Source organism: Brassica oleracea, chromosome C7 (genome assembly GCF_000695525.1).
Source record: "Brassica oleracea var. oleracea cultivar TO1000 chromosome C7, BOL, whole genome shotgun sequence".
NCBI lineage: Eukaryota > Viridiplantae > Streptophyta > Magnoliopsida > Brassicales > Brassicaceae > Brassica > Brassica oleracea.
In genome coordinates this window covers 35,571,421-35,582,662 of record NC_027754.1, presented here as the reverse complement: position 1 = coordinate 35,582,662, position 11,242 = coordinate 35,571,421, and the positions used below count along the sequence as shown (strand labels likewise).

The window sequence follows — 11,242 nt, the reverse complement described above, 5'->3', positions numbered from 1 at the left end:
TATATTTATATATGTTTATAATATTGTAAAAACTAAAATATAATATTATAAGATTAATTCATGTATAAATATTAATATATCAAATATAAATATTAATAAAATTTAAAAATTTAATGTATTTTAAAAATACGGATCCGGATCCGGATATCCGGACCTAAAAATTAAGATATCCGGATCCGGATTCGGTTTGCACGGATCCAAGATTTTACTATCCGGATTCGGATCCGGGCACCCCGAATATCTTATTTTCGGAGCGGATCCGGAGCGGATCTCGGATCGAATCCGGATCTCGGATAATAAGTCTCAGGCCTAGTTTGAAGATAAAATGATTCGGGAACGACACTATAAATATATATATTTTGATCAGAGAGGTATGATTTAAGGGTTGTCATGTTTGAGGATAAAACGATTCGAAGAAATAGCTAAATACAATAGTTTTGATGACGTAATCTACTCAGAGCGACGGAATATAATGTCCGTTAGATGAAAAGTAAAGAAAAAATGTGATTGTTGGAATTGATTTTTCTCTCGTAAAAAAAATTGATGACATCGTCAATCTTCAAATACAAGTTTGCTTATGAACAAAAATATATAATAAATAATATTATATTGAAAAGACTTATCCATTCAAACCGATGACGATTGCTATTATTAGTAGATATTATTTGAGTTTGAATGTAGATAAATAATCAGCAATGATGACGTATGCATAGCATTGGCTTTCTGCCAGAAGGCCCATATTCGCAAGCAGCACCTCGTGCTAGTTTATTCAGTTTGACACAATGGGCTTTACACGTATTGGCATCGCATGGATTACTTTTGTTTTGTAAAATTTCACCACATTTTATGTCACCTTTTGCTGTCGAAATCGTCGTTTCTCCTGTTATTATAATAATTAAAATATAACCTTAATTTTCATATTTAAAATAAAAAAATCATTTTTTGTAAAATATATGTTTAGAGTTTTTTATGCATATTTATATTAAAAATTTTGAAAGTCTAGATATCTTCTTTATTAATCTTTCATTATTCTTGAAAAATCATTAAACTCAATAATATAGAATTAAACATATAATCTATGTAGGTATCTATATTATTATTTGCAAAATAATTTTTCGCATTCGATTTCTCACGTTAAAGTTAGATTTTTTAAAGTCTATGTTACCCTTAGTGAGTTTATATTTATAATTTATTATGTAATTAAAAATAAAAAAAATATTTAAAAATAATGATAATTCTTATCTATATTGGGTTATTATCTGGAAAATTATATTTATATTATAAAATTTAATATATTAAGATACAAAAAAAAATCAAACAAAAACATTTGTATAAAGATATTTTCTAAACTATTTCTAATATGTGAGTGTTTTCCATTTGTATAAACATATATATTTTGATGAAAAACTAGTTTATATAAATAATTTGATTTTAAAACATTTCGAGAACATTTAAATTAATAAAAGATAAACTAATAAGTATTTGTACAAAGATTATGCCCTTATGTGCGGGCAAAACACCTAGTATAAAATAAATGACAGAAAATAAAATTTATTTTTGAATGATTATTTAATACTATTAATAAAGCAATCAATATAAATACAAACCGAACAGAAGAAATGTGAGTATAAAGAAACCAATAAACCAAGGTTTGAAAGTAACTTTCATCTTCGATAATGAAATAATGGTGTTTCAAAAATTAGAAAGACAAAGAAGTATATTTATAACTGAATCACAAATTGAAACATGTCTGATTTATGCATACATCTTTTTAAATTCCGATATAAAAAGATCTAGTTTGACCAAAAAATCACAATCTTTGATTTTTTATTTATTTAATAAAAAATTAACTTATTTATATTTAACTTTATTTAAAATATTTTTGATATGCATAAACAATCATATTCGTTTTACTCTTAGATTCAGAATTTATGTAATGTATATTTAGAAAAGAAACATAAAGATAATTGAGAAATGGCAATATGATCTAATCTTACAATACTAAAAGTAGGATATGAGCTCCATTGAGTCTATCCACGTATGCATAAAAAATCAACCAATGAGAAACCTTCTTTTTGCCACGTTACTTGCTTTGTCAACTAAAAAATCAAATTAGGCTTTCGTGGTTTCAAAAAATTAACTCTGGCCCAAATTTTCTTTATCACTAGAAATCCACCTTCGTCTAATCGTCTTCTTTGCCTCTCCACCTTCTTTTTTTAATCAAATTTAGCTTTTCCACCTTCTTGGAACCTCATTTGGAATGTCACCTTTCCACATTGATAAGTCTTACAGCCCCATTATTAACTGAAACAATAAATGTCTATTCAACTCTTGTCCTTCCCTAAAAGTTATAGCTACATATATTTCTTTTCCAAATCTGCGCTTTGACTAATTCTCCACAACAAAATCATCAGGGAGTGGAAATCATTCGCAACTGTTCCTGCCGATTTACAATCTCAGGTTGGATAGTTTTCATATAAAAGGGTCTTTTCTTCCGGAGAAGAATCAAACGTTTCTTTTTCAGGGGTAGTACCACGAAATTGGAAACTCAGTTTAATTTTACGGCTTCAAATTGCAGTCTGAGGTCCGGTGAACCTTATTCAGTAATGATCTTCTTGCTAAGACAATATCAATATTATAATTTTGTTTGATTTTGGGTTATCTCTGTTCCTCAGGCCTACTATTTTCTTTATGCTGAAATATTTGTTTTCCTGCGATATATTGTTGTCTGAAATAGAAAACTTCACGGATACAGTTGGGAGTCCATTCTCCGTTTCGGCTGAAGTTTTGACCAAGGACTACGATCCATAATCACTTATTTGGAGCGATGATTTAAATGCCACCCGGGCTTCAACTTCGATTTGGGATGTAAGATTGTTACTTTCACAAACTTTTATATGCTTTATGATGGTTTTATCATGTATGTTATCAATCTAAATAGAAACGTAAGAAAAAATCTTTGTCTGAAAGGCTTAATATCTGATAAGAAAGATGCTCGAGAGAGACCCAAATGAAGTCTTAATGCTCAACAAGTTTTGCGTAAGTAGGATTATGAACTCCATAGTTCAAGAAGATATGTAACTTAATCTTGGTTTATTTAGTTTTTTGTCAGGCCTTCCATAGATAAGGGACACACCGTCATGAGTCGCTTGAAGAAGTTTTCAGCATAACCGTCTATGATAAACCAAAGTAACGCAAACCAAATTATCATAATTGGAACTGTGTGAACGTTTTTTTTTTCGATTAGGCTTTGATATTGGAGTTTTAATTAGTGTTTTTGTGAAAACAAAGTGTTTGTTCTAAAGTTTATTTATTTTTTATTCTGGATCGAATAGGTTATGATATTGAAATTTTCACTATTTATTCTATAAATTAGACATATTTTTGATCTTCTGGAAATGAAGCCAAATGAGTTTGTTTAATATGGGTTGGCATGTTTGGAGAGTGAGGCAGTAGAATTAGATGAATGTGGGAATGCAGAGCTATGAGTTGAGGATTATGGTGAGTTCACACAATATTTGTCCGGTCTCATATTTTCTTAACTATTGTCTTTAGCTATTATAATGTGCTATGGTGTTTGTTTTATAGTTTGCAGGAGGTACGACACCGTTGGTTGGGTTCTTGGATGTCTTCGAGAGTTTAACAAAGAAGAAACATCACCAATTACTCATGTTGGCATTATCACTCTCTGTCAAGGAGTTTTGGTTGGTTAAGTGAATCGTTCTTCTCTCTTTTGTCATCATGACCAGTCTTCTAACAAATTGCCTTGAGAGACTGTTTTTTTTCCTCTTCTCTTCGAAAAACAGTGATATATTGGTTTAAAAGCTATCCTCAGTTGTGCAACCCACACTTTGCTAAAGTGCATAACAACTGCATCTTTGTAAACTATCTCTATTGAGCCAGTGATCGAACAGTCCTTGCCAACAAAGGAACATAATAATGTTTTAGAGTACCCACAAGTTATCAACGTCATGAATGTGCTATATATATTTTATTTACAAATATAAAAATAGGGCAATTTGATTTTTCCGGAATGCTATCTTTTCAGCTGTTACGATAAGATGAAGCAAAGATTTGATCCCCAACATGTCGAAGAGATGTTAAAGAATCAGCTTATATAGTTATGAATTAACGATTGGAGACTATATATCTTTAGATAGCCATAGTATCAAATAAAATACATTCACACTTTGATTATTTACGTCTTTAATTTTGTGTGATTTCGTAGCCAACTTTTGTTTTTCTCTGTAATTTATTGGCCAACTTTTATCTTAAATTTATTCTAAATTTTAAAGAAATCATATTTGAAAATAAAAATAATTTCACATAAAAATTAAATTAGAATCATACAAATGTGTGGCTTGTGGTGTGTACCACTGAAGCAAATCAATCATATAGTATTAAATTAAAAATATGTTTATGGTTTTTGATTACGTTCAGAAAACGTTCATATTAAAACCTCCTACAGATTTTACCCTTTTTTAATTAAAAATCCTTAATTAAAAAATAATAAATACTAAAAAATAAATATTGAAAATAAAATATAGTTTCAAAATTTAAATATTTATTAAATCATTGTGTTATTGGTCATCAAAATTTACAGATTTAAGTATTCAAAATGATTACAAATGCAGTGTGTGTATATGTATATGAAATGAAGGTTAAACATGATCACCAAAAGATTAATATAAACTTTAATTATGTTTACATCTAAAATATATATTAGTATATAAATTAATGATATTTTAAACACAAAATTATTATCTTTCAAAACATTTCATTTTAATTTGTCAAATACTATATCAAAAAATTAATGATAATCAATCTTTCTATTTAAGTTTAACGTTAAAATATATATAAATTTTATAAACAACAAACCGCGCATAGCGCGGTAAAACCTCTAGTAATGTTAAAAAGACAATTTCAGCTGATAAGTATAAATAGAATTTTCTTTAAAAAAGTAGAAATATAATTTTGAAATGAAATATAAAAAGAGAAAGAGAAAGGGAAAGGGAAAAGCCAAAGATCGTCAACGCTATCCCCTAGACTATATCTGAGAAGTGATTTTGCAACATGTCTTCTTTACAATCAATTCCATAAAACAAATATGACATGACTACTGAAATTGATGACACAGTTTCCGGAAAAATATGACATGGATAATTTCATTTAATATTGATTTATATTTTTGGCAAACTTATTAGAATAAGGTAATAATTCATATATTATATTTAATATTGATATTTGTTTTTGGTAAAAAAAAATTTTAAATATGGTAATAACTCATACATCATCTATAAAATAAATATATTTTTTTCTTTTTTTTTTTGAAACACAAAATAAATATATTCATATATGACATTTCAAATTTCGAAATAGTATTATTTTTGTATAATTATACAATTTGTATTATTAAAGCTTTCAAAAAATTCTACAATTTTTTAAAAATTTAAATATCTAATCGTAAGATCATTAATTTTTTATATACCTAAATTTTTTATAAATATTGTTTAGGCTAAAGTTTTGATAATTATACAATATTATATCATTTTATTAGTTTTATACAAATTGATTTAATATATATCAAATCTATACTAAATATTAGTCAAAAATAGTAAAAAATAGTGAAATGTATAGTATTTAATAAAATTTATTTTTAAATATAAGTTAAATTTAAAAAAATTCATTACCGCAGAAAAACACCTAGTCTGATTATAATTCCAAGGAGGATGCTGGAGATGGCAAGAACGGAAAAGACAAAGGCAGTGCCAAGAAGAAAAAGAACGAAAGCGAGTACAAGAAAGGCCGCAGTACTGGCCCTGGGTACAAGCTGGACAAGCACCAGCTTCCGGCCCTAGATATAATAACTAAAATTTCTGCCCTAAACATAATAAAATCTCCGGTAGTTCTGGTTGTTTAACTAGAAACCGATACGTGTTGATGTGAGGAGTTCGAATCACTCTGAGTGTTTTTTTTTTTTCTTAAATTATTAAGTTATGGACCCACAATTTTCTTTTGCTTCCAGTCCTTAATTTCTCTAGACCGGGCCTGAGAAAGGGTTAAGACCTGTGTTGTGGTTAACCCCTGACTTCCCTCTTAAGACGGAAGAGGTTCTTCCGCTGCTCGATATATTAACCAATAAGGTCAAAGCCGTGAGGAGGCTCAGAGAGCTCCTTACCACAAAACCTCCCACAGGAACATTCCCTGTCAAGGTAAATTTCTTTTGCCCTGTTGTGGATTTCGTTTCAGACACAATCTTATCGAGTCTTGTCTTGCTTATTGTGCAGAAAGTTTGGTTGCGTTATTGTTTTGTAGTATGCCATCTTATTTGTGACATTCTTAGTGAAGACACGTTTGTTATATAAGAAACAGCCATTTTGCTCTGTTCAGTTAATCAGTGAAGTTGGTTCATGGTTGATCTGAATTGTTTATAAACCAAACTAGGGATGGGCAAAAAAACCGAACCCGAAAATCCAAACTGATATAAACGGTTAAAGGGTAAATCTAAACCGAAGTGAACCTGACATAATATCTGAATGAATTTTATTCTAGGGTATTTTGGGTTTTATCAAATCCGAATTCAAATGGATATTAAAAAAAAAACACTTATATTCATGTCCCAAGCTTTTGTTGATGCAAATTGCTTAAAATTTTCAAGTTTGTGAATTTAAATATGTATTTTCAAGTTAGAAATAAGTATTTGGAGAACTAAACATGCATTATAACCGGACCCAAATCTAAAACTGGTTTAACCGAATTTTCGATGTGTTACCGAACCCGAGTAAACCCCAACTGACACCAAACCGAACTTTTATATATCCGAATGAGATCTAAATTTGTGCTCCAGAAAACTCAAACCTGAATTGATTCCAAACCGGAACAGATTTGACACCCGAACGCCTAAACCAAACCGAAAAAAAAAAAACACTTTGTTAAGAAACAAGAAGTGGAGAAGTTCTGTACATAGTGGAAGCGGTGAAGTTACCAGAACCGGTCTTTATTGACACTGAGAAAACCGGACATGACTTTACCACCGGTATTCCTCATACCATCAATGAGGAAACACCAAGTGGAGCCTAAAGCTCCGACGAAGAAGTCAGCTTCTGACGCCATCAAGAAGTTAACAAGAGGATAGTTCGTGCTCATCTCTCTCCCAAGGCTAGCTTCATACTCAGCCATCGAGTTATTACCAACTTGTCTCGCCACTTCCGTGTAATAGAATCTCCACTGACCATACTCTTTACTCCTGTCCACAACTTCCTTCATCTCCGTAGAGAGCCAGATCCTGTTGAGCTCCGGAAACCGTTCTCTGATCCTATCAGCCAAACGCATATACTCTTCTAAAGCTGCGACTCTCATCTCGCAAGCTTTGTCTCCCATACGCACATGCACGCTCAGCATTGGCCTCGGTATCCACGGCTTGTGACTCGACCACACGCTTTCCTCAATCTCCGACCTCTTCTTCTTCTTTCTCCAACCTCCTGCCGAGAGAACAATCTCAGCAGCTTCTTTCCCAAACGCAGAATGTCTAGCAACGTTCACCAAACCGCAAGTGTATTCCGTTTGAAACCTCATCAAGTATCTAACCGCCTGTGCTCTCCACCATCTCCTGTCCATTTTCCTGTGACTGGTGAGTAAGCTTCCGTTGATCTCTGTAGTTGGCCTCATGTAACTCCAAGGCTTACCCCATCTCTTTGGTATATGTCCAGACCAAATCTCCTTGGTGCTGTAGTTTTGTTTCCCTGTAACAGTCCCTCTCTCCCAGGCTTCTCTCTTCTTCATTACTTCAAACGCACGTTTCCTACACTCTTTCGATGTTTCCGGTAGGAAGTAGCAAGACCAGCTTCCTCTAGCAGAACCTGCAACCAAACAGAAGATTGATCAAGAAGATGTTGCAGCCTAGGGTGTTGATGTCTTTTAAGGACATACCTTTGCAACCATCATGATCTGCTCGGTTATAGTAATTTGAAACAAGAACTCGGTTTTCGTTTATAGCTATTGCGAGAAGACCAGTCATTCCAGCGATCTGAGCTCCTATACCAAAGCCAGGAAGCGTTTCCCAGTCAGCTACAAGGAACTTGAGACTCTTGTCTTCACAGTCCAAAGGATGCTGATGATACCATATCTCTCTTTGCACGCTTCTAGTTAGTGGATAGTTATCTTCATCTCCTCCATTGATCTGAAATAAGTGTTTTTTGTGATCATTAGCTTCTTGATGATGACAAAGAATAAGAGGAAAGCATACCCAAGAAGGAAATGTATGGTTTGATATTCTTGTATCCAAGCGCTCTCTAGCTCGTGTCCTCTCCTCACAGTTCTCCAAATGTGGAGCGTTTGGGACATCAGATTTGCTTATCCCTAGTTTCTTGAAGTAGTCTTCATTGTTTAGTAATATGTTGTCCCAAGCAGAGACCAAAAGATTAACCTGATCATCATCATTTTCTTCTTCGGTCTCAGCTTTGTTCTTCCATTTCAGTTTCCTGTCTATGTCTGCATATAACACAACAATCTATCATTACATAAAACATAAAACACACACCACACACACACACACAAGTAGTTACCAAAACTTCTGGAAACATACTGATGATTTGAGAAGTGGAATTGCAAGGAGGAGAGAAAGAGGAGAAGGAGAAGGCGGCGAGCTCGAAGGTGCCAATGGAAGTGAGAGCAGCTAAGAAAAGAGAAGTGAGACAGATTCCACAGAGAAACCCAACCACACAGATTTGACATGGAAATGAGTTTCCAAGCTTTAATGCTTTATCTGAAACCACTCTCTCTAATGACTTCATGCTTATACCACTAGTACCTCTTGCTTCCATCAACTTCTTGTTGTTTTTGTCTCTTGTCTTTTACTTCTCTCTGTAACTGAAAAGCTTTTCCCAAGAAAAACCTACTTTCTTCTTACCTATAAGTTTTCTCAGGAAACTATCACTTTCTTTTATAGCAACACTTGCCAACTATCAACCACACCTCACATGATATTTTCTCTAACTTTTTGTTTCTTTTCTAAGATAAATATATTTATTTTGTGGAAAAAAGATAGATCAAGATACTTCCATCAAACTATGCTTGTTTCTTTCTTCATCAAGTGGTCCATTTTTCTAATTTCCTGCAAAATGGATAGTAACAGAAAATAAATTAATCATTCTCTATGAAGCAGATCAAACCAAGTTTTTTTTAAAAAAAAGCTGGCTTCAGAATCTAATGAACGTTTCTGAATTTCTCAGTCACTTTTTCTACCTAAACACTGAGCTGAATATACACAGATTGATTTAATGGAGAAGATAAAGAAAATTTGAAAGTATAAACTCACGAAACGGATTTGTTGCACTAATTATGGAGATATTAAAGGAGAGAAAAGCATAACTGTTGATCGTATCTGAATTTTTTTTTTAAAACAATTTTGAACTGTAGAGAATCTAGTTTCTTATAATAAAAAAGGAGATTATGAAAACATGAAATTTCGATACTAAATATGAAAAAACGACACTTGGATTATAAAGAAAGAAAGAACAAAATGGCTTTTTTACCAGCTGGTCTGAAAACGAGGAGGGCAGAGAGAGAATCATAACGCATTGAAAGGCTAACCCAAAGTGCACAGCAAGTGAGAGTTTGATGTGAGCGAGGTTGTGTTATTAAATTATAGATCATCACACCGTTTGAAGTTTGATTACTTTTATTTCGTTTTTAATATACTTTGATGTTTGGTGAAGCAATTAATTCCTATGGTGTGCTTGGAAAAGTAGATGTGACTTGAATTAAAAGTTTAGTATAAAACACGGGATGATAATGACAATCGTATGATATATATGTGTTTAATTTTTATTGGTATACACAAATTCAATCATGCGAAGGTTGTTACACAATTACTAATACCTTATGTCTGGTTTCTTTTATAAATGAAGCTTCAAGAACTTAATAATACCATTATTATCTCTTATGAACAGAAAACATACCTAATTGGGCAAAGCTATGATCTAATAATATAATATCCATACAACATTATCATCATCATCATCAATAACATGATACATCATCATGATCATTTCGGTTAATGTATTCCTCACGTCACAACTAAAACCTAAAGTTTCTTTTTCAAATGATAGCTGGCGATTTATGGATAATTTGCTATAGCCTTTATAGGTATAGCTGAACCAAACTCACAACTAGCTCTTGGGTAAGACTGACATATGGATCCAAACACATTAGTGTTGCAGGGGCCTCCAACGAAACCACCTGATTGATGCTGCTGCTGGTTAGTTGTTACTTACCTCTTGCCGTGGTACGTCTAAAGATGGTGTCAGTATATGTTGCAAAGGCTGATTAGATGACGACATATGAGGAAATGTAGGGATCATATAATATGGATATAGAGAAAGTGAGAAACTAAACCTGTGAATTTGGATCACCAAGAAGTTCGGCTCTGAACCATTGTCAATCAGCTGATCTGCCCATCTTTTCCATTCACTACTCTCTGCTTGAGGATTAGGAAAAGGAACATTATCAGAGAAATCAAAGAACTCTTGAGAGTGATGATGATTAATCAATCAATGATGAGGATTGTGCCTCCAAAGGGCAAATTCCTGCATAGCCAATCTGTGGACAGCTGAAACAATGCAGAATCCTGAAGGAGATGGAAACAAATACCCACCACCAGAGTTGACCACCTGGCAGGGCACATGGTTATTCATTTCAGTTCATGTCCCCAGAAAGAGTTGCGGTATCTGTCTTCTACAGAAGTATGTAGAGCTGAATAAGATGAAGACATAGCGGTTGAATATCAGAGGCGGTGCCCGTCCGGATGCATATGGAACCTAAAGCGTATAAAAAAGTTATGCCTCTTGAGCATGTTATTTTCTTACTATATTTTAAGTATTTTTTAAAAAAAAATTATATAAAATATTATAAAATTATTTTATTTTTAAAAAATGTCAAATCATAAATTAAAAATTCCAGATAGGAGACCGAAGTTAATCATGTACTTAGAACATGCAACCAATGAATGAATTAAATGAAATTGTTATTATTATGAGAAAAGGAAAAAGCTGTCTTATTGTCAGAAAAGAAAAAAGGTTGAACTGAGCATCGAACTGGTGGTCTAAAAGTTAAGAGGTTAAGTTGGCAACCACTACGCTAAAGTGAAATTTTATATTTCTGTGGCGCCATCAGACTTTTATAATTTCTGACGTCTAAAATTCTTGTTTTAAGGACTTTAACCAATGGTCGGCCCTGATCAAAG

The 11,242-nt window shown here is 32.6% G+C and overlaps 1 protein-coding gene and 1 long non-coding RNA gene across 6 annotated transcripts; both read right to left on the bottom strand.

Annotated features, from left to right (window-relative positions):
- Positions 1 to 6,793: 6,793 nt before the first annotated feature.
- LOC106307074 lies at positions 6,794 to 9,722 on the bottom strand. 4 transcript variants are annotated; one of them, XM_013743932.1, is made up of 6 exons: positions 9,534 to 9,722; positions 8,585 to 9,112; positions 8,246 to 8,490; positions 7,930 to 8,179; positions 6,986 to 7,859; positions 6,794 to 6,900 (listed from the first exon to the last, which is right to left on the bottom strand). In XM_013743932.1, exons 2-6 carry the CDS (start codon positions 8,820 to 8,822, stop codon positions 6,831 to 6,833), a joined length of 1,677 nt encoding a protein of 558 aa, XP_013599386.1. In that variant the 5' UTR covers positions 8,823 to 9,112; positions 9,534 to 9,722; the 3' UTR covers positions 6,794 to 6,830. The 4 variants fall into 4 exon arrangements, with proteins under 4 accessions (XP_013599386.1, XP_013599387.1, XP_013599388.1 ...); XM_013743933.1 differs by lacking the exon at positions 9,534 to 9,722 and adding an exon at positions 9,317 to 9,411; XM_013743934.1 differs by lacking the exon at positions 6,794 to 6,900 and having other exon boundaries at positions 6,915 to 7,859; positions 9,534 to 9,721.
- Positions 9,723 to 10,003: 281 nt separating this feature from the next.
- On the bottom strand, positions 10,004 to 10,837 carry LOC106305443. 2 transcript variants are annotated; one of them, XR_001262987.1, is made up of 3 exons: positions 10,655 to 10,837; positions 10,396 to 10,477; positions 10,004 to 10,322 (listed from the first exon to the last, which is right to left on the bottom strand). It is a non-coding gene; the product is annotated as an uncharacterized LOC106305443 (long non-coding RNA). The 2 variants fall into 2 exon arrangements; XR_001262988.1 differs by having other exon boundaries at positions 10,004 to 10,291.
- Between the last annotated feature and the right edge of the window lie 405 nt (positions 10,838 to 11,242).

What these genes read in the sequence shown, in the direction of transcription:
- LOC106307074 (XM_013743932.1), bottom strand. Translation starts at nt 8,822, where the DNA reads ATGGAAGCAAGAGGTACTAGTGGTATAAGCATGAAGTCATTAGAGAGA. An exon ending in ACCATACATTTCCTTCTTGG is followed by an intron (nt 8,180 to 8,245) that starts GTATGCTTTCCT and finishes CACTTATTTCAG; the next exon opens with ATCAATGGAGGAGATGAAGA. An exon ending in GTCAATAAAGACCGGTTCTG is followed by an intron (nt 6,901 to 6,985) that starts GTAACTTCACCG and finishes GGTTTGGTTTAG; the next exon opens with GCGTTCGGGTGTCAAATCTG.